The sequence below is a fragment of the Anomaloglossus baeobatrachus genome, chromosome 6 (genome assembly GCF_048569485.1).
Source record: "Anomaloglossus baeobatrachus isolate aAnoBae1 chromosome 6, aAnoBae1.hap1, whole genome shotgun sequence".
Taxonomy (NCBI): Eukaryota; Metazoa; Chordata; class Amphibia; order Anura; family Aromobatidae; genus Anomaloglossus; species Anomaloglossus baeobatrachus.
In genome coordinates, this window is record NC_134358.1 from 339,624,167 (window position 1) to 339,647,626 (window position 23,460).

General features: G+C 44.6%; 1 protein-coding gene across 8 annotated transcripts in view; it reads right to left on the reverse strand.

Moving 5' to 3' along the window:
* Positions 1-23,460, reverse strand: part of CTNND2 (catenin delta 2) — a 3,073,686-nt gene that overhangs the window by 2,294,053 nt on the left and 756,173 nt on the right. For all 8 annotated transcript variants that reach the window (XM_075314970.1, XM_075314969.1, XM_075314967.1 and 5 more), the window contains one exon: positions 12,063-12,179. In XM_075314970.1, coding sequence (XP_075171085.1) covers positions 12,063-12,179 — 117 coding nt within the window. The remainder of the gene's footprint in view (positions 1-12,062; positions 12,180-23,460) is intronic.

Below are 23,460 nucleotides of genomic sequence, written 5' to 3' on the forward strand. Positions count from 1 at the left end.
CGGAACGACTGCAAAGCATCAGGCTTCCCATCGTATTGCGGCAGCCAGGTAGCACCGGGAACATAGGGCAGGGAGATCGGCATTATCTGGGCGACCGCTGGACCCGCGGCCCCCCCGCCTCTGCGGCTGGAGCGAGGGCTGCCATATTACCATCTCCAGGTGCCGCCGCGACTGCGACCGGCACCCTTCCGACAGCCCCGTCAGGCGCAGATATCTTTTTCTCGCCCCCCTTGGTTCTCTCTGACACCTCCTTTTTCTGGGCGGGGCTTCACTTTTGCGCCTTCCCTGCTCGGGGAAGACGACTCGAGCGTGAACTTTCGCTCCCAAGATGGTGGACTTTCAAATTTTTCGGCCGGACACCACCGGCGGGGATTGCAAGGCGCACTTCTACTGGTAAGTAGACGGGTAGGATCCTGTTCGTGACGCCAAGTTGTCGCGGGCGGAGGGGTTGGGAACGCTGCTCACCTGGGGAATCACTGGCGCTCGGGTCCGAGCTTCTACTCCTCGGTGGCTCAAGCATGGGGCCGGACCCGGGGGCTTGAGCAGCTCCTCCTCGCCCATGAGTGAAAAGGGGAGGTTGGTGGTGGAATGTCGGTCGTGACGCTACCCATGGGGTTGTGGTGATGGTGGGCACCACCGCTTCTGGTGACAGGGGTTCCCAGGAGCGATGGCGGAGAGCAGCTAAGGTGTTGACCCCTCCGTGGGTAGGGGCTGTTGGTCCCGGGGCCCCGGTTGGGGAGGGAAGGAGGTATAGGTGCAGGTGCAGGGGCCGGATGCGGGGAGGCAGCGTGGGCACGGGTGCAACGTTGTGGTGCGGCGCGGTGCCGGATGGCACTGTTGTACTCACTCAGGCACAAAAGGACAGAGTCTCTGGTAAACCAAACGGCTGGATGGACGGGGCCCACAGTCGGCTGCGGTGTTTTCACTCTCCCCGGATGGGTTGATAGTGGCTGTCGTTTCCCTGCACCTGTGTATATGTGTTTGACTCCTATGGATTCCCATGGGTAGTCTGCTCCCTGGCGTGTACGTGTCGGGAGAGCTCGGTTGCCCGCAGGCGCTGGCCCTTGGATCTCTGTCCCTTGGTGGTGGCTCTTATCCGGATGAGTTGGGCTGTTGCCTTCTGACGGGACTTGGTTGGGAATGAACCCCTGAGGTCCAGACCGCAATCAGAGAATTTGACCTTTACGGCGGCTTCCGAGCCTAGTCGGGGTCTGAGTACCCTGCCTTAGTGCTTGGCTTCAGTCTGCTCTCCGGTTCGGTACCGGCAGGCCACCGCCCGACCCCGGTCCTACGGTTCCGCTGACCTCCACCAACTCCTGCAGACGGCCACCACCGTCTGCCGACCTTGCTGATTGTGCCTGGGCTCCAACCCAAACACACACAGTCCTTCTCCTCACACCTCCACTCTCTACTCCTCCAAACTCAACTGTAAACTGACTACTTTTCCCGCCTTCAGGCCTGTGAACTCCTCGGTGGGTGGGGCCAACCGCCTGGCTCCGCCCCACCTGGTGTGGACATCAGACCCTGGAGGGAGGCAACAAGGGTTTTGTTTGACTGATGTACCTGACCAGGAGAGGGTGTGTGTGTGTGTGTTACTGTACTGTGACCCCTGGGGGTCCAGGGCGTCACATATTCATCTATCTATCTGTCTATTCATCTGTCTATTATTGATCTATTATATATCTATCATGTATCTATCTATCTATCTATTTACAGTGCCTACAAGTAGTATTCAACCCCCTGCAGATTTAACAGGTTTACACATTCGGAATTAACTTGGCATTGTGACATTTGGACTGTAGATCAGCCTGGAAGTGTGAAATGCACTGCAGCAAAAAAGAATGTTATTTCTTTTTTTATTTTTTTTTTTAAATTGTGAAAAGTTTATTCAGAGGATCATTTATTCAACCCCTCAAACCACAAGAATTCTGTTTGGTTCCCCTAAAGTATTAAGAAGTATTTCAGGCACAAAGAACAATGAGCTTCACATGTTTGGGTTAATTATCTCTTTTTCCAGCCTTTTCTGACTAATTAAGACCCTCCCCAAACTTGTGAACAGCACTCATACTTGGTCAACATGAGAAAGACAAAGGAGCATTCCAAGGCCATCAGAGACAAGATCATGGAGGGTCACAAGGCTGGCAAGGGGTACAAAACCCTTTCCAAGGAGTTGGGCCTACCTGTCTCCACTGTTGGGAGCATCATCCGGAAGTAGAAGGCTTATGGAACTACTGTTAGCCTTCCACGGCCTGGACAGCCTTTGAAAGTTTCCACCCGTGCCGAGGCCAGGCTTGTCCGAAGAGTCAAGGCTAACCCAAGGACAACAAGGAAGGAGCTCCGGGAAGATCTCATGGCAGTGGGGACATTGGTTTCAGTCAATACCATAAGTAACGTACTCCACCGCAATGGTCTCCGTTCCAGACGAGCCCGTAAGGTACCTTTACCTTCAAAGCGTCATGTCAAGGCTCGTCTACAGTTTGCTCATGATCACTTGGAGGACTCTGAGACAGACTGGTTCAAGGTTCTCTGGTCTGATGAGACCAAGATCGAGATCTTTGGTGCCAACAACACACGTGACGTTTGGAGACTGGATGGCACTGCATACGACCCCAAGAATACCATCCCTACAGTCAAGCATGGTGGTGGCAGCATCATGCTGTGGGGCTGTTTCTCAGCCAAGGGGCCTGGCCATCTGGTCCGCATCCATGGGAAGATGGATAGCACGGCCTACCTGGAGATTTTGGCCAAGAACCTCCGCTCCTCCATCAAGGATATTAAGATGGGTCATCATTTCATCTTCCAACAAGACAATGACCCAAAGCACACAGCCAAGAAAACCAAGGCCTGGTTCAAGAGGGAAAAAATCAAGGTGTTGCAGTGGCCTAGTCAGTCTCCTGACCTTAACCCAATTGAAAACTTGTGGAAGGAGCTCAAGATTAAAGTCCACATGAGACACCCAAAGAACCTAGATAACTTGGAGAAGATCTGCATGGAGGAGTGGGCCAAGATAACTCCAGAGACCTGTGCCGGCCTGATCAGGTCTTATAAAAGACGATTATTAGCTGTAATTGCAAACAAGGGTTATTCCACAAAATATTAAACCTAGGGGTTGAATAATAATTGACCCACACTTTTATGTTGAAAATGTATTAAAATTTAACTGAGCAACATAACTTGTTGGTTTGTAAGATTTATGCATCTGTTAATAAATCCTGCTCTTGTTTGAAGTTTGCAGGCTCTAACTTATTTACATCTTATCAAACCTGCTAAATCTGCAGGGGGTTGAATACTACTTGTAGGTACTGTATCTATGATTCTATCTATCTATGATTCTATCTATCTATTTATCCATCTATCTATGATTCCATCTATATCCATCTATCTATTCATCTATCTATCCATCTATCTATGATTCTATCTATCTATGATTCTATCTATCTATCTATCTATGATTCTATCTATCTATCTATCTATCTATCTATGATTCTGTCTATCTATCCCTCTATCTATCTGTCTATCTATGATTCTATCTATCCATCTATTATCTATCTATCATGTATCATGATTCTATCCATCTATATGTCTATCTATCATGTATGTATCTATCTATCTATCTGTCATGTATCTATATATTCCTCTATCATCCATCCCTCTATCATCCATCCATCCCTCTATCATCCATCCATTCTTCTATCATCCATCCATCCCTCTATCATCCATCCAACCCTCTATCATTCATACATCCATCCCTCTATCATTCATACATCCCTCTATCATGAATCCATTCATCCCTCCCTCTATCCATCCATCCCTCCCTCTATCCATCCATCCATCCATCCCTCCCTCTATCCATCCATACCTCCTTCTATTCATCCATCCCTCTCTCTATCCATCCCTCCCTCTATCCATCCCTCCCTCTATCCATCCATCCCTCCCTCTATTCATCTATCCCTCCTTCTATCCATCCCTCCCTCTATCCACTCATCCCTCCCTCTATCCAGCCATCCCTCCTTCTATCCATCCATCCCTCCCTCTATCCACCCATCCCTCCCTCTATCCAGCCATCCCTCCTTCTATCCATCCATCCCTCCCTTTATCCAGCCATCCCTCCCTCTATCCATCCATCCCTCCCTCTATCCATCCATCCCTCCCTCTATCCATCCATCCCTCCCTCTATCCATCCATCCATCCCTCCTTCTATTCATCCATCCCTCCCTCTATCCATCCATCCCTCCCTCTATCCATCCATCCCTCCCTCTATCCATCCATCCCTCCCTCTATCCATCCATCCCTCCCTCTATCCACCCATCCCTCCCTCTATCCAGCCATCCCTCCTTCTATCCATCCATCCCTCCCTCTATCCATCCATCCCTCCCTCTATCCATCCATCCCTCCCTCTATCCATCCATCCCTCCCTCTACCCATCCATCCCTCCCGCTATCCATCCATCCCTCTCTCTATCCACCCATCCCTCCCTCTATTCATCCATCCCTCCCTCTATCCATCCCTCCCTCCATCCATCTTAATGTTTCTGGTTTCTCACCTACAATACATGGTCAAAATTACCAAATCTTTCCATGCTTTTCATTACACGCCGTGGCTCAGTGGTAGAGCTGCTGCCTATGGAACATGGGTTCTAGTCCCGGCAACCCCAATAATCCAGAGCCGATGAGAATTTAATTTAATTTATTCACTGCACTGAGGGGAGGAGCCAGGACATCAGCTGTGAGCCGCGGGACACACCTCTAAAATCGGGGCAGTCCCGCAGAATCCGGGACGGTTGGGAGGTATGTTATACAGTGTGCAGGGCTATATGTGGATCCTTATACAATATGTAGGAGTAAGTGTGGGCCCTTATACAGCTGTTTGGTGACATAGTGTGTACCACACTCAACATGGATCAGAGGAAGCGAAGGAAAGAGTTGTCTCAGGAGATTAGAAATAAAATTATAGACAAGCATGTTAAAGGTAAAGGTTATAAGACCATCTCCAAGCAACTTTATGTTCCTGTGACTACAGTTGCACATATTATTCAGAAATTTTAGATCCATGTGACTGTAGCCAAAATCCCTGGATGTGGCCACAGGAGGAAAATTGATGACAAATGAAAAAGACAGATAAACGAATGGTAACAAAAGAGCCCAGAAAAACTTCTAAAGAGATTAACGGTGATCTTCAAGCTCAAGGAACATCAGTATCAGATCGTAACATCCGTCGATGTTTGAGCCAAAGTGGACTTCATCTGAGACGACTAAAGAGGACACTATTGTTGAAAAAAAAAAAATCCTAAAAAAGCCAGGATGGAATTTGCCAAACTACATGTTGACAAGCCACAAAGCTTATGGGAGAATGTCCTATGGATAGGTGAGACGACAAAAATGGAACTTTTTGGTAGGCACATCAGCTCTATGTTCACAGATGGAAAAACGAAGCATAACAAGAAAAGAACACTGTCCCTACTGTGAAATATGGAGGAGGCTCTGTTATGTTCTGAGGCTGCTTTGCTGCATCTGGCACAGGGTGTCTTGAATCTGTGCAGGGTACAATGAACTCTTAAGACTATCAAGGGAATCTAGAGAGTAATGTGCTACCCCGTGTCGGAAAGCTTGGTCTCAGTCACAGGTCATGGGTCTTGCAATGGGATAATGACCCAAAACACACAGCTAAAAACACCCAAGAATGCCTAAGAGAAAAACATTGGACTGTTCTGAAGTGGTCTTCTATGAGCCCTGACCTAAATCTTATTGAGCATCTTTGGAAAAGCTGAAACATGCTGTCTGGAAAAGGCAACCTTCAAACACCAGACAACTGGAGCAGTTTGCTCTTGAGGAGTGAGCCAAAATACCTGTCGAGAGGTGCAGAAGTCTCATTGACAGTTACAGGAATCGTTTGATTGCAGCGATTACCTCAAAAGGTTGTGCAACAAAACGTTAAGTTAAGGGAACCTTCATTTCTGTCCAGGCCTATTTCATGAGTTTTGTTTTTAAAAAATTCTGTGGAAGCATGATTGAAAAGCAATGTCTGACTTTCATTTTCATAGTTTTTTTTTACATTTATTATTACTTTTGTCAGATTCAAATTATTTCTGTGACCATTGTGGGGTTTTTCTTTCATTAAACAAGGGGTGCCAACAATTTTGACCACGTGTGTAATATCCCCCCACACACACTGCCCCTCTCCATAATATCCCCTCACACACACACTCTGCCGCTTTGTATAATATTTCCACACACACACTGCCCCTCTATATAATATCAACCCCACACACTGCCCCTCTCCATAATATCCCCTCACACACACACTCTGCCGCTTTGTATAATATTTCCACACACACACTGCCCCTCTGTATAATATCAACCCCACACACTGCCACTCTGTATAATATCCATCAAGTATATTGCTCAAAGGACACAAGAAACCTCTCATATATGTATAAATATCTCGTCACACACATACTGCTCCTCTGTATACTATCCCCCTCACACACACACACACATTTCCCCTCTGTATAATAACCTCCAGATATATATGTCCTCTTCCTGGTATATAAATCCCTATCCTGGTATTTATGTCCCCAACCTGGGATGTTCCTGGTATGTATGTCCCAATCCTGATTTATTGTCCCCTTCCTAGCATATATGTCCTCCTCCTGGTATATATGTCCCGATCCTGGGACCCTCCTGGTATATATGTCCCCATTCTGATACATATATATCCCAGCCTGGTCTGTATATCCCCCTCCTGGGCACATTCTCATATATATATGTCTCCATCCTGGTTTTTGTCCCCTTCCTTGTATATAGGTCATCATTCTTGTATATATGTCCCCTTCCAGAGCCTCTCCTTGTGTATATATCCCCCTCCTGGGCTCATTCTGGTATAATGTCTCCATCTTGGTTTTGTCCCCTTCCTGGTATCTTTGACCTCCTTCTTGTATATATGTCTCCCCCCATGGCCCCTCCTGGTGTGTATAAATATATCACCCTCCTGGGCACATTCTGGTATATATGTCCCTATCCTGGTTTTGTCCCCTTCATTCTGGATACAGTTAGGTCCAGAAATATTTGGACAGTGACACAAGTTTTTTATTTTAGCTGTTTACAAAAACATGTTCAGAAATACAATTATATATATAATATGGGCTGAAAGTGCACACTCCCAGCTGCAATATGAGAGTTTTCACATCCAAATCGGAGAAAGGGTGTAGGAATCATAGCTCTGTAATGCATAGCCTCCTCTTTTTCAAGGGACCAAAAGTAATTGGACAAGGGACTCTAAGGCCTGCAATTAACTCTGAAGGCGTCTCCCTCGTTAACCTGTAATCAATGAAGTAGTTAAAAGGTCTGGGGTTGATTACAGGTGTGTGGTTTTGCATTTGGAAGCTGTTGCTGTGACCAGACAACAAGCGGTCTAAGGAACTCTCAATTGAGGTGAAGCAGAACATCCTGAGGCTGAAAAAAAAAGAAAAAATCCATCAGAGAGATAGCAGACATGCTTGGAGTAGCAAAATCAACAGTCGGGTACATTCTGAGAAAAAAGAAATTGACTGGTGAGCTTGGGAACTCAAAAAGGCCTGGGCGTCCATGGATGACAACAGTGGTGGATGATCGCCGCATACTTTCTTTGGTGAAGAAGAACCCATTCACAACATCAACTGAAGTCCAGAACACTCTCAGTGAAGTAGGTGTATCTGTCTCTAAGTCAACAGTAAAGAGAAGACTCCATGAAAGTAAATACAAAGGGTTCACATCTAGATGCAAACCATTCATCAATTCCAAAAATAGACAGGCCAGAGTTAAATTTGCTGAAAAACACCTCATGAAGCCAGCTCAGTTCTGGAAAAGTATTCTATGGACAGATGAGACCAAGATCAACCTGTACCAGAATGATGGGAAGAAAAAAGTTTGGAGAAGAAAGGGAATGGCACATGATCCAAGGCACACCACATCCTCTGTAAAACATGGTGGAGGCAACGTGATGGCATGGGCATGCATGGCTTTCAATGGCACTGGGTCACTTGTGTTTATTGATGACATAACAGCAGACAAGAGTAGCCGAATTAATTCTGAAGTGTACCGGGATATACTTTCAGCCCAGATTCAGCCAAATGCCGCAAAGTTGATCGGACGGCGCTTCATAGTACAGATGGACAATGACCCCAAGCATACAGCCAAAGCTACCCAGGAGTTCATGAGTGCAAAAAAGTGGAACATTCTGCAATGGCCAAGTCAATCACCAGATCTTAACCCAATTGAGCATGCATTTCACTTGCTCAAATCCAGACTTAAGACAGAAAGACCCACAAACAAGCAAGACCTGAAGGCTGTGGCTGTAAAGGCCTGGCAAAGCATTAAGAAGGAGGAAACCCAGCGTTTGGTGATGTCCATGGGTTCCAGACTTAAGGCAGTGATTGCCTCCAAAGGATTCGCAACAAAATATTGAAAATAAATATTTTTTTTTTGGGGTTTGGTTTATTTGTCCAATTACTTTTGACCTCCTAAAATGTGGAGTGTTTGTAAAGAAATGTGTACAATTCCTACACCAAAATATCTATACCTAGAACCAAAATATGAAAATCCAAAAGAATGTAGTATTGGACTGTGTGTGCTCTTCAGGGAATACCGGGGGTAAGGGGTGTTAAATCTAGTGTGTGCAATGATCTTTTACAAACCTTTTTGGGAAAATTTCTGCTTACAATAAAAAATATGGGAGCTAGAGATATTGGCAATGTTGGAGAGGAAACATGGTTGGCCGTTCTGGAGTATGTTCCTAAACTATCACTCAGTGAACCCAAAAGGCTCTCACACTTGTTATTCACAGATCATATAGATCCCCAGAGGTCCTATTTAAAGCTGCTATTAGACTGGACTCTAAATGCCTATGTTGTTTTGGGGACTAAAAATTCTACATATGATGTGATAATGTCCTATGGCTATCTGTCTTCTGGGTTGTTGTACTAAATGTGATTAGAAGGTAATACAATTGCATGATACCTCTGATGTGTTATGGGGTATGTTGAAAACATCCTTACGAACATCATATTCAGAGTAGCCATAGCGCGATTGTTATTTATAGCTAGGAAACTCATTAGAAACCAATGGATTGCAAAGAATTCTCCCTCTTACAGAGAATTCCTGCAACAAGTGAAAACTACACAGCACTCCATTTAGCCGACAATTTGCAGGGATAAAAAGATTAATAGAGAGGCATATTCCTTTTCTTTATCAAGACCCCGTATTAAATCAGATTTTGAAAAATAAGAACATGTGTTCGAGAAAAGGTAGAGCTTTAAATACTATGTTATCTCCAAGTCTTTATACGACACCACCCACTAACAAAACATTATCAATTACAGGTTTTTACAAATGTCACAGTACCAAGTGTAATGTTTGCAAGTAAGTCAAAAGAACCAATAATAATACCCAACATAAACAAATTCATTCTTTCATAAATTGTGATAGTAATTATGTGGTCTATTGTATTGAATGTAAAGCTTGTAATATGAAATATATAAAAGACGTATTGCCGAACATCTTTCTAACATTGCTAGTAATAATATTATGTATTCTAGGGTTACTAAACATTTTCTTGAACAACACAATGGAAATATTGACAATTTAGTCTTCTTTGGTGTGGAAAAAGTTAATTGTCCAGTCCAAGGAGGAGACAGGCGTAAAAAACTTCTATTCAGAGAAGCTTTCTGGATCACACATTTGAACACTACATACCCAAGAGGGATGAATTTCAGGAATGATACTTTATTTATTTATTGATTGTTTGTATTTCTAAATGTGAAGTTCAGAACCTGTTTTCAATGTATTTTGATCATGAGCAGTCTCTCCATGATTGGTTGTTTGTATTTTAAATGTTTTCCCATGCATCAGTGTGACACTCAGTTAACAAGGGGCCAGTGCCTGAATCATGTTTGAGTGATACAGACCTATCACGGATTTTGAATAAATTAAAAGTTTTATACACTTTAGAGACATCCTTTTTCCGTATTCTGCATTGGACCGATAGCCCAGGCCATGGTTTCTAATCTAATGAACACGGTGAGACACAAAAACCTTTCCTTGTAAGTGAATGCTACAGTCCAACTGGATAAAGGGATGTATCTTAAAAGAAATATGATAGGATATTCTGAGAAACAGAGGTCTTGTTAGTTAAATATAGGAGACTAAGGCCCTGTGCCCACGCTGCGTATTTTGATGCGGATTTTCAGAAATATGCAGCAAAATCTGCATGTTCATTGTGATGCCAGCAAATTCTATGAGAATTCAGAAGTGCTGTGCCCACGTTGAGTATTTTTCCCTTGTGTATTTGGTGTAGATTTCTTTTTCTTCTGCACCAAATCTGCACCAAATCCGCAAGGGAAAAATAACTTCTGAATTCTCCATGACTTTGCTGGCTTCACAATGGACATACAGATTTTGCTGCAGATTTATGAAAATACACGTCAAAACTACACAGCGTGAGCACTGGGCCTTATTCTTTCTCTCCAGATTTGCGACTAGGGTAACGTGGACATCAGTACTTCAGCTTTGTATACTGGGATTGCTAAATCTTACATGTGACGGAGGTATGGCTCTCTGATGGTCTGTGATGGGCTCTTGGCCTCTCCTCAGTATCTCTTAAAACGTTTTCATGAGTTATACTTTACACTTACTGGTTTAGTAATATGGGTGTCTGGCAGGTGCCTCCCCATCATTAACCCCTGGGCTTCATGCCAGCTGACTTTACACATCTGATATCAACCCCCAAAAATATAACCCTGATTGCCATGCACCAGGGAAGACAGGAAGAGTCAATCAATTGGGAACAGCCATCTAATGTGATGCGCCAATTCTGGGGTAGCTGCGGGTTGCTATTTTTAGTTTGGGAAGGGCCCAAAAACCATGGACCTTCCCAGCCTGATAATACCAGTCCATAGCTGTCAGCTTTGCTTTGCTGGCAATCAAAAATGCGGGGGAACTCATGCCATTTTTTTTTAATTATTTATCTATAAATAAAATCAGGCTAAAAACACTCTAGTGTCATATGAAATGCACTAAAGGGTGCAAATGTAAACCTCTGCCTATATGACTGCACTAATCTAAGCTATCCCTCAGCTGTCTGCTTTACCTTAGTTGGTTATCAAAAATAAGGAGGACCCCACACCGTTTTTTTTTTAATTATTTATTTACTTATTTATTTATTAAATTAAACCAGGGTATAACACCCTTTGGTGTCACATGACACTAAAAAGGTGCAAGTTTAAAACCCTGCCTATATTTCTGCTCTAATATAAGCTGTCCCTGCTACATCAACTCTCTCTGAACTGTAGTATACCGAGCATTGCCCCCCAGGGTTTCATATAAGACCTGATGATGGAATGCGGCATTACTGTGCTTGGCAGGCAAACCCCGCATGTTTAGTGGCTGAAAAACAGCTGCCAAATATGTGGGGCAGGGACACAAGCATGGCGCTTGAGCACTTCCAATACTCGACCGAGTATGAAGTGTGCCAAGCACCACTATGCTTGATCGAGTAACGAGGACTGCTGAGCACTCACTCATCACTCATCACATCACTGGGCGGCACGGTGGCTAAGTGGTTAGCACTGCAGTCTTGCAGCGCTGGGGTCCTGGGTTCAAATCCCACCAAGGACACCATCTGCAAGGAGTTTGTATGTTCTCCCCGTGTTTGCGTGGGTTTCCTCCGGGTACTCCGGTTTCCTCCCACATTCCAAAGACATACGGATAGGGACTTTAGATTGTGAGCCCCAATGGGGACAGTGTTGCCAATGTATGTAAAGCGCTGTGGAATTAATAGCGCTATATAAATGAATAAAATTATTATTATTATTATTATTATTATCACTACAGACAACCCCTTTAAGTGCTGGTGTGTTGGTGTACAGTATACTGGATATTTATTATGTTTACTAGATTACTAGGAAATAGTAATGACACGCTGATTGTTTCCAAGCAACTTGCCAACATTATAATAATGTCCAAAGTACTGTATTATTATACAAACTGAAGTTAAAAACCAATAATACATTAGTCAAAATATCTACTTACTTTCACTAGATGTAAAATCTTGTGATTCAAGAATGCCAGACTCTTGCAAAGATCTAATACATGAATCGACCAGTTCCAGGCCAGTTGTTAGTTCATCCTCTATATCTTTTTGACCTTCTGTGAAAAAAAATGAATAAAAACAACAATCACACTTCACTCATGCATTTACAAATCACCTTTCATTTTATGAATACACATAAAAATAATCTTCTGTTACTACAAGTGTGTCCGTTACCAAAATATTAAAAAAGTAATTAGGTTTTTCAGTATTGTAAATCCTTGTTCCCCAGCTGCAGTGGGTTTTAAGAAAAACACTTGGCCCAATGTTAATCAATGATACAGTTTAAACAGTACAAATACCAAGGTATTAGTCACATGAATCATACAGGATTGGTGGGGAAAAAAGCAAATAACTTAAATATAACTTTTATTAGATACACATTTGATCATTTCACCACCTGGCTACTACACTTCCTTTCCACCGACATCTGCACCATCATCATGGGTGATTTCAACATCCCCATTGACACTTCCCACTCATCTGTCTCTAAACTTCTAACACTCGCTTCCTCCTTCGGCCTCACACAATGGTCTTCTGCAGCTACTCACAAAGATGGCCACATGCTGCACCTCATCTTCACTCACCTCTGTTCCCTATCTAACCTCTCTAACTCACCTCTCCCCCATCTGACCACAACCTACTCACATTCTCTTCTCTCTCTTCTCCAAGTTGGCAAACCCCCCTCCACAAACTTTCACACCCTTGCAGAAATATCAAACACCTTGATTTACATGCACTTTCTCAGTTCCTTCTCCCTCTCACAGACATTGCTTCTTTACACGATGCAGATGCAACGTCATACAACACCACCATCTCTGCAGCTCTCAAATCAGCTGCCCTCCTCACACACACCAAAACCCGCACAATCAACAGATAACCCTTGCACACGAGTTAGACTAAAGAACTGAGACGCGTTTCCAGAATATTTGAGCGCAGATGGAAGAGGTCTCATTCCACTGAGCACTTCATTACATATAAAGAGTCTCTCACCACTTTCAAGTCTACACTCATTGCTGCAAAAGAAACCTACTTCTCAGCCCTCATATCCTCTCTCTCTCTCACAACCCTAAACAGCTATTCAACACTTTCAATTCTCTCCTCCGTCCTCCAGCACCACCTCCCTCTCCTCTCATCTCAGCTGAAGACTTTGCCTCTTTCTTCAAGCAGAAGATTGACAACATTAGAGCAAGCTTTGGCCCACAATCTCCACAGCCCCTCATCATAGCTATTCAGCCCTTTTCCTCCAAATCCAGCTTCTCCACCATGACAGAAGACAATTTTTTCACTCTACTATCAAGATCACATCTAACCACCTGTGCACTTGACCCGCTCCCGTCACACCTCATCCCCAACATCACCGCAGTCCTCATCCCAGCCCTAACCCATCTCTTCAACCTATCACTAACAAGTGGTGTATTCACTCCAAGCCTTAAACATGCCTCCATTACATCCATTCACAAAAAGCCCTCCCTTGACCCATCCTCTGTGTCAAACTATCGCCTCATATCCCTTCTCCCCTATGCCTCAAAACTACTGGAACAGCATGTCCATCTTGAATAGTCCTCATACCTCTCCTCCTGCTTCCTCTTTGACCAGCTACAATCTGGCTTCCAACCGCATCACTCTACTGAAACTGCTCTAACCAAAGTCACCAATGACCTACTAACCGCCAAAGCCAAGCGACACTACTCTGTCCTCTTCCTCCTGGACCTGTCCTCTTCCTTCGACACAGTAGACCACTCTCTCCTACTATAGATTCTCTCATCTCTGGGCATCACAGCCATGGCCTCCTTGGATCTCCTCATACCTAACCGACCGAACTTTCAGTGTCTCCCATTCTCACACTACTTCCTCATCTCGCCCCTTATGGTTCAGTTCTTGGACCACTGCTGTTCTCCATCTACACCTTTAGCCTGGGACAGCTCATAGAGTCCCATGGCTTTCAGTATCATCTCTATGCTGATGGCACACAGATCTACCTCTCTGGACCTGACCTTACCTCTCCACTAACCAAAATTCCACAATATCTGTCTGCTATTTTATCCTTCTTCTGCGCGCGATTCCTAAAGCTTAACATGGACAAAACAAAATTCATTGTCTTTCCGCCTCCTCACTCAACTCCTCCAACAAGCCTTTCCATCAAACTTGATGGTTGCTCACTCTCCCCAGTCTCACAAGCTCGTTGCCTTGGAGTAACCCTCGACTCTGCTCTATCCTTCAAGCCACACATCCAAACCCTCTTCACCTCATACAGACTAGAACTCAAAAATATCTCCCGGATCCGTGCTTTCCTTATCCAAGAATCAGCAAAAACATTAGTGCATGCCCTCATCATCTCCCGCCTCGACTGCTGCAACCTCCTGCTCTCTGGCCTCCCTTCACACTCTTGCACCCCTCCAATCTATCCTAAACTCTGTGGCCCGCTTAATCCACTTCTCCCCTCGCTATTCCCCAGCCTCGCTATTCTGCCAATCCCTTCACTAGCTTCCCATTGCCCAATGACTCCAGTTCAAAACATTAACCATGACATATAAAGCCATCCACAACCTGTCTCCTCCTTACATCTGTGACCTAGTCTCCCGGTACCTCCCTGCACGCATCCTCAGATCCTCACAAGATCTCCTTCTCTACTCCTCTCTTAACTCCTCTTCCCACAATCGCGTACAAGATTTCTCCCGTGCCTCCCCCATACTCTGGAATGCTCTACTTCAGCATATCAGACTCTCCCCTACTGTGGAAAGCTTCAAGAGGAACCTGAAGACCCATCTGTGGAGACACGGGGCTCAGTGGGTGCTCTCATCCGCTAAAACCCGCCGCCTTTAGAAAGACAGCGTGGCTCAGGGCTCATCCCAACTGAACGCCGGCCTCCTTAACCGTGAGCGTAACACTACTCAGACAACACAGGGTGAGGGAACCACAATAATTAGACTTTATTGGATCCCCAAACAATTAACGGCACATAACACATAACCAGCAAAACACACATGTAACAGGCAACAGAGTCTCACCCTTCCGCTGGCTCACCAGGGATTTAGAATGTTCATGCCTCAGAGTTTCCAGGGCCACTTACTCCAATCCAGCAGCACCCCGCTTTCGGCGGGCACCCACCGAGAAAGGAATAGCGCCAGATTTAGGAAGCTGTGTGAGGTCTGCAAAGTCTGTACCAGATGACTGAACTGTCCCAACCTGAGTGTCCTCCTTAGGTAGTCCTGGTATGATGATATAATCCTGGCAGCCGGAGTCGAAATCCCTAGACTGAGGATATGGTCTCCAACCAGAACCGGAGTCCCTAGATTGAAGCCACAGGGTATCCTGATCCTCTAGTCAGCTCCTAAAAGCCTAGACTGGATCCATCAGCATCCATCAACCTTCATCAACCTGGTGGCTTAAAGAAGTCCTCTCTTATAGCCCCAACCCTTCCTCTGGGCACACTGCGTCCTCATCGATTGGTTGGACAAGATCGCCTCTCCCATTGGATGAATCTCAAGCTGCATGGACAATGTTCATCCAAATGATGTCCACAGAAAGACTGAGGGTGTACATGTAGTCTGGAATGCACAGACTAGATAATGACTACTAAGGTAATTACATTAGCAATACACAACTACATTACAATGATTACTGGAAGAGTCTGGAGAAACAATAGATAAGCAAACATAAGTTAATTCACAGGAGAACAATACATCTGCCTTTGAGTGGCCAAAACAATTACATGAGTCAACAAGAGTCTTGTAAAAACAATGAAAGACTTATCCCCCGTCTATAAACAATCTATCATCCTGTCTGGCTGAATTTTAAGAAACTTTAACCCATGAGAGGCATTGGGTGTCCATGTCGTCACACGGGGGTCTCGCGGACACGCCGAATAAATGAGGAGACGTAGATGTACGGGCTAGGCCATATTAAGTTCGTGACGCCACCCACGGTGTGTGGTGAGTTCGGACACTACCGCTGCTGTGATGGGGCACCCGGGGGAGATGTAACGGCAGCTGGATGTTAACCCCTCCGTGGGTAGGGATGGTTGCCCCGGGGCCCAGTGTCTGGTGCAGACTTATCCCCCGTCTATAAACAATCTATCATCCTGTCTGGCTGAATTTTAAGAAACTTTAACCCATGAGAGGCATTGGGTGTCCATGTCGTCACACCATCTCTTCCAAGAAGCCTACATCCTACAATAACCCTCAGTCCAGTACACCATTGTGCAACCAGCTCTGTCCTCACCTATTGTACAATCACCCATTCCCTTTAGACTGTGAGCCCTCGTGGGCAGGGTCCTCTCTCCTCCTATACCAGTCTGTTTTGTACTGTTAATGATTGTTGTACGTATACCCTCTTTCACTTGTAAAGCGCCATAGAATAAATGGCGCTATAATAATAATAATAAATAATAATAATAATACACATTAAAAGACTATTACAGTCCCTAGGAACAAACAATTAACTGAAAGCTCCTGAGGTGGTAAATTATACCAACTGGGACAATAAATGGTCAATGATAGTATATGGGACCATAAATAATAACCAACTAGGATGCCACTAATAGAACGCTCCAAGAGAAAAACACAAAAAACAACCAAAACATACACAACAAAAAAGTGAGTCTGTTCTTCGAGGAAAAAGACAGTGGTCCTTCTACCATAAAAAAGAAAAACGCAATATAATCAAACACAAAATGATTTACAGTGACAATGGTCAGCATGTAATACACAGATTGAATAGATACAATGGAATGGTCTCACCAACTCCAAGAAGAGCCCGGGTGCAGAGTGTTTCCAACCAGGACAGGGTCCACAGCTGGTGGTATATTCAACTGGCCCTAAAAACTCCCTAGGAAAACAAACAGCTATACTGACCCACAGGTCAAAGGTGAACCCCGGCACACTGTGTAGTTCCCCAAAGAAAGGACACAAGTTCAAATCTCTTGGTCTATTTTTTCTTTATTGTGGGCAAGTGAAAGAAAAACGTGCTGTACAATGGTAGAAAGTCCACCTTGAGACGTTTCGGCCTTAGGCCTTCATCCGGTCACACAATCTGACCATATTGAGTCGTCTCCGGTAGGAAAGATGGAATGTAGTATGATCAGAGGAAATGCAGAAAATTCAATAGAGGATATCTGCCTTTTAAATAAGGCCTGAGATCATACTTATGACAAAGCAGCTGGGTCAACTGCCACAAAAATCCTGTATATAAGGTTATAGGGAAGAATCTGTCAGTTTATAGGGAAACTGTGTGGACTGTCACTATAAACCTGTAAACAGGATATAACGAGGAGTCTGTCAGCATTTATAGTGGAGAACGCAGGAAATGTAATGATACACGGCTATGGTAATGTGAGTCTCTTATTTTAGGAACATAATATATCCTAAGATCAAATGGGATCAAGATTAATAGGCTCCTTTAATGATATGGGTCAGCCTGTAAAGGTTGAGCGTAAAAGGTATAGGCTAGGAATGAATGGTACCCTCACAATGTTGAGGGATTAAATGGATTAGAATTACCACTGTGCGCTGGAGAGGACCCTGGATCCAGTTATGGGAGCCTGAGGTATAGGGAAGATCCTGTAGAACAGGTAGTCCTCTGTGTGTCAGTGATCGTGCGCGCCGTGCATTCTGTGCAGACTGCATAAATACTGCATGCAAAGATCAATATTCATGCATATTAGTTAAAAATGCATTTTAACAAAAAACAAAAAAACATGTAGGGGTGAAAATACAAGCACAGGCATACACCCCCTAAAGGGCACTTTACACGCAGCGATATCGCCGGTTGTGCGTCATGGGCAAATCACTTCCCCTGGCGTACAACATCGCTTACACCAGTCACACATACTTACCTGCCTAGGGACGTCGCTGTGGCCGGCGAACTGCCTCCTTTCTAAGGGGGTGGTTGGTGCGGCGCCACAGCGGCATCACTAAGCGGCCGCCCAATAAAAGCGGAGGGGCAGAGATGAGCGGGCAGAACATCCCGCCCACCTCCATCCTTCCTCATTGCGGGCGGCTGCAGGGATGGTGATGTTTCTCGTTCTTGTGGTGTCAAATGTAGCGATGTGTGATGCCGCAGGAACAACGAACAACATGCGTCCTGCAACAGCAACGATAATCGAGATTAGAGTGACCGGACAACGATCAACGAGTAATTTTGATCATTAGCGGTCGCTCGTACGTGTCACATGCAACAACGTCGCTAACGAGGCCGGATGTGCGTCACGAATTCCGTGACCTCAATGACATCTCATTAGCGATGTCGTTGCGTGTAAAGTGGCCTTAAGTTAAGATAAATAATGAAATGTAATAGACCAATGTCACAGTCCATAAGGCATAGGGAAAATATTGTGACAAGAGATTTCATAAATGGCAGGAACAGATCCCAGGGGACATTAAATAAAGCTATTGAACAGTAGCTGATCGTTTAACTCTCATGGCAAGAGTATCCAGGCTAAAAATCCAGTTGGATTTTCTTTGCAGAACCAATTTGTCCCAATTTCCTCCCCTCCTAGGTTTCGGTACAACATCAATACCAACAAAGTGCAGCACACGAACATAATTATGTTTCTCTGCCACATGCTTCACTAGGGTAGAGTCTCTTTTATGTTCAACGTCACCGAGGTGCTCACCCACCCTCCGTCTGAATTCACGAATCGTCTTTCCGACATATTCTTTGCCGTAATCACAGGTGGCTTTATAGATCACCCCTTAATTGCGACAATTCACAAAATGCCGTATGTTATATTCCTTTCATTGCTATTAAAGTTCTTCGTTGTCTGGATAAAGGGGCACGCTATGCATCCTGAAGATCTGAAACAACCCATAATCTCCCTTGAAAGCCAGTTGCCTTCTTGAAGTTTAACAAAATGGCTGTGTACAAGGCGGTAAGCCAGGAACTTCCCCTTTTTGTATGTAATGAGAGAGCGATCAGGGAGAAATGAACACATTCTTATTCAACCTTAGGGTGGGCCAGTGTTGCTGCAGGATCCGACGGACTCCATCTGCCCCATTATTGAATGTGGTAATAAACCTGGTCACCCTGTCCTCGGTTAACACCATTACTTTAAGGACCAATAATTCTGATTTAGATGTTTGCTTAGCTCCATAATAAGCCCTGTTAAGGACATCAGACAGGTTCATGGAATTTGTCCCGTAGATCCCTTGTTTGAATCTCAAAATTCGCCTTCACGGAACAATTCCTCCTTATGCCGAGGAACTGCCCTTTCGGAATCCCTCCTTCAAGGGGGAGGTGCGTTTGGCGTCACAGCGACGTCACTGCGATGTCACAAAGCGACCAGCAAATCAAAGCGGAGGGGCGGAGATGAGCGGGATGTAAACATCCCGCCCACCTTCTCACTTCCGCATAGCTGCTGAACGCAGGTAAGGAGATGTTCCTCGCTCCTGCGGCTTGATACACAGCGATGTGTGCTGCCGCAGGAACGAGGAACAACATCGTACCTGTCGCCGCAGCGAAATTATGGAAATGACCGACACTACACAGATCACCAATTTTCGACACTTTTGCGATCGTTTATCGGTGCATCTAGGCTTTACACGTTGCGACGTCGTTACTGGCGCCAGATGTGTGTCACTTTCGATTTGACACCGACGATATCGCAGTAGCGATGTCGCAACGTGCAAAGTACCCCTAATTCTCCAGGGAGTCTCATGCAGCAGGTTAGGATTGTCATCGCCTTGTTGCGCGGTGACCCTCGGGACTGGGTCTTTTCCTTGGTACCCGGTGATCCAATTCTTGCTGATGTGGATTCTTTTTTTCAGGCCCTGGCATTGTTGTATGACGAACCTAATGTTGTGGATCAAGCTAAGAAAACCTTGATGGCATTGATCCAGGGTCAGGATTCAGCTGAAAATTTTTGTCAGAGATTCAGAAAGTGGGCGGTCCTTACAGAATGGAATGATGATGCTCTTGCAGCACTTTTTCAGAAGGGTCTTGCGGATACTGTAAAAGATATTATAGTGGGATTTCCTATCGTTTCGGGTCTCGATGCCTCTATAACTTAGCTATTCAGATTGATAGACGTTTACACGAGCGCAAAATGATATGTGCTGATGTATTGCTTGCGGAACAGTCTTCGGCGCCTATGCAGTGTGATAGGGTTTTCTCTAATACTGAGCGGCAGGGTTTTAGATGGAGAAACAAGTTGTGTTTCTATTGTGGAGACACTTTTTACGCTATTTCTGTCTGCACTAAACAAGAAAAGAGATTTGTTCGTTCATTTACTGTGGATACTGTGGAACCTAAATTTATTTTGTCAGTTTCTTTAATTTGCTCATTATCCTCGTTTTCTGCTATGGCTTTTCTTGATTCAGGGGCCGCCCTGAACTTAATGGATTTTGGGTTTGCTAAAGGTTGGGGCTTTCCTATGGTACCATTGCAGACTTCCATTACTTTAAGGGGCATTGATGCTACTCCCCTACCTGAGAACAAACCCCAGTTTTGGATCCAGGTGACTATGAGGGTTGCACCAGCTCATCAGGAAAATTCTAAATTTTTGGTAATATACAACTTCCATGATATTTTGGTACTGGGATTCCCATGGCTGCAGACCCATAATTATCCTTGTCTGTGGTTAGTTGGGGTTGTCAATTTGTGCATAATAACCTTTCTGTGTTGTCTATTTCTGCTCAGACACATGATGTACCTGAATATTTGTCGGACTTCCTTGATGTGTTTAATGAGACTGGATCTGATTCCTTGCTACCCCATAGGGAGTATGATTGTGCTAGTCAACCAAGAGAAATGACAAATGGGGTATTACATCTATTAAAACCCAACAAAGAACCCCATAAAATCCAATATTTTATTAATCAAAACCAAAACAAAGTGCAAATTAAAACCAATATCATTCGGATTGCATATTGAGGTCACAGGGATGATTCTGGGCAAATCCCTACTCTCTCCCTTCCTGACCGCGGGGGTTGGCACCCTATTATAATATACGCAATGGCGCCCCCGCTCGACGTGGACTGACCCTACAGGCCCTGACCTGGCAGTCTTATAAAGTGCTGCTGAAAACTGTGGGCCTCAGTATCTTATCTCAGTGAGAATCTCATACATCCATTCAGACACTCTCAAGAGCCCTAGGTTAGATAGATATTCCAGGTGTTACCCTTATCTATACTTGAATTCACTGTTATAAACAGCACATAATCAGATTTTTAGCCTAGAGACACAGTCCATGTCGCCTATGCATCAGAATTAATAGATGTCAATCAAAAATGATGTAGCCAGATGACCACTGCTTCGCTCCTATGCGTAGCTCACTGCCCGACGCGTTTCTCCTCCCGGACCATGGATCGACCGGAGGTTCATCAGGGGCTGTCCATAGCGTAATCGCATCGATGGCAAAACTGAAAACATCAATATGTCTCCATTAGAGGACTAACCACCCTACCATAGAGCAAAAAACAATCCCGAATTCCACATATAATCCATTACTCACATTACTATTATGCCACAAAATTGATCCTCCAATGAGGTGCAGTACCCGGCTGTGAAATAACATATGATACATAAATCCATCACATATTACATTTACATTCAGTAAAATTCCATATCCACTCGTATTTACTTACAAATTTCACTGTCCACATGTATACATCTTATTAGTGTCACAGAATGTAGAACGGATCCTTCAGATAACGTGCTGTAATCAGCTAAAAACCAACAAAATACGTATATATATCAGCCCCCCTTCCTTCCTTCCTCTCTTAGGTCAAGAAACCACTTATAGTAGTACTCACTCAGATGTCTTCACAGGCAGGACGCATGCCAATGGTATGGAGTATAATGGCGTCTGATACATTCAGAACGCCAAGTGATTTAAATCTCCCTCCAGTTGCAACGTCATATCACCTCACTTCCGGCTTGTTACTTAGTGACAGGCACGCTTCAGAACACCCAGTGATTTGGATCTCCCTCCAGTTGCAGCGTCATATCACCTCACTTCCGGCTTGTTACTTAGTGACAGGCACGCTTCAGAACACCCAGTGATTTGGATCTCCCTCCAGTTGCAGCGTCATATCACCTCACTTCCGGCTTGTTACTTAGTGACAGGCACGCTACGGAGGGGGCGTTAGCATACCTCATCCCCAATGTTTTGATCGTCAGCTGATTCCTCCTATACGTGATGCTCAATACCGCACTTCCAGTCCCAGCTATCAGCTGTTACGTACTCCGAGATTCCTGTGGGATTTCCCCACTTCTGGTCTCGGAGGTTAGAATCTCATTACTCCGCCCCCTTCCCAGTTGTAATAGTTAACTAGTTCAGCTCCTGACAGGGGCGATTCAGACTACTATATCACTGCCAGGAACAGCTCATCAAGAGCCGGCGTCATCACACCCATACTCCATTACTACTCCTGGCAGACAAGCCGTACGTATATTAAGCACCACGTCATTTTGCCCTTTATTTTTCTTTAGAAGGGGATCAACATGATTTATAGACATGATTTATAATCCTGAAACTCAGAATGAATCAACTAATGAATAAATCAACAGATATTCCATGAATTAAAACATCAATCAGTTCCCATTTTCTTCTAAAGCCTGCTCAATCCTGTGTAAGTAACAAATTACAGTTTCTTTACAGGCTGAACCATGCCTCTCTTTTTCCCTACTTCTCGTGCTTCTACATATTAATGACCTCTTAATTACAGGAAAAAGGGGGGGGGGGGGGGTTTGTGGAAGGGAAAACTCTCCGATCTATTGATTGGATATAAAGAAAATATTAAATCTTGGTGGGAGGTGCAGTCCCTTGAGAACTACATTAAAAATCGTGTTGTTCCCAGAGGCCTGCGAATTTCTATCATACCTGCCCCAAGATCTAGATCAACAGAACTACTGGCAAAGTGGGAGGAGGAATCCATTTCATCTTCTGTAAGATTTATGGGGATTCTATTAGAAGAGGAAAAGAATACCCTACAAAAGACCACTGTGAGATTGCAGGAACTCATAGAGACTGCTCTCAAACATAAGACAGAGACAGACTTTGCCAGCAGGGAAGCAACCTTAAAAACCTCGGTTGAACGTTATAGACTCAGTATTAAAGATAGGAAACATAAGAGATATCTAAGGGACCTTAAGGACTTTAGAGATAAGCAAGCTTATAATTTCCAGGAAAATAGTCGAAACACCTTTCCGAGTGACGTTTCATCTACTGAAGCTGAGTCCTCGGATTCAGAAAATAGGAATAACAGAAATCCCTGGGTTCCAAGAGGTTCAACGAGGAGAAAATGGAGGGGAGGTTTTGGAAGAGGGGGGGGAAGGGGGGCAAGATACAGTCACAACATCTATCAGGGGGGTACAGATGGCTTTGGGTCATCTGGCTCT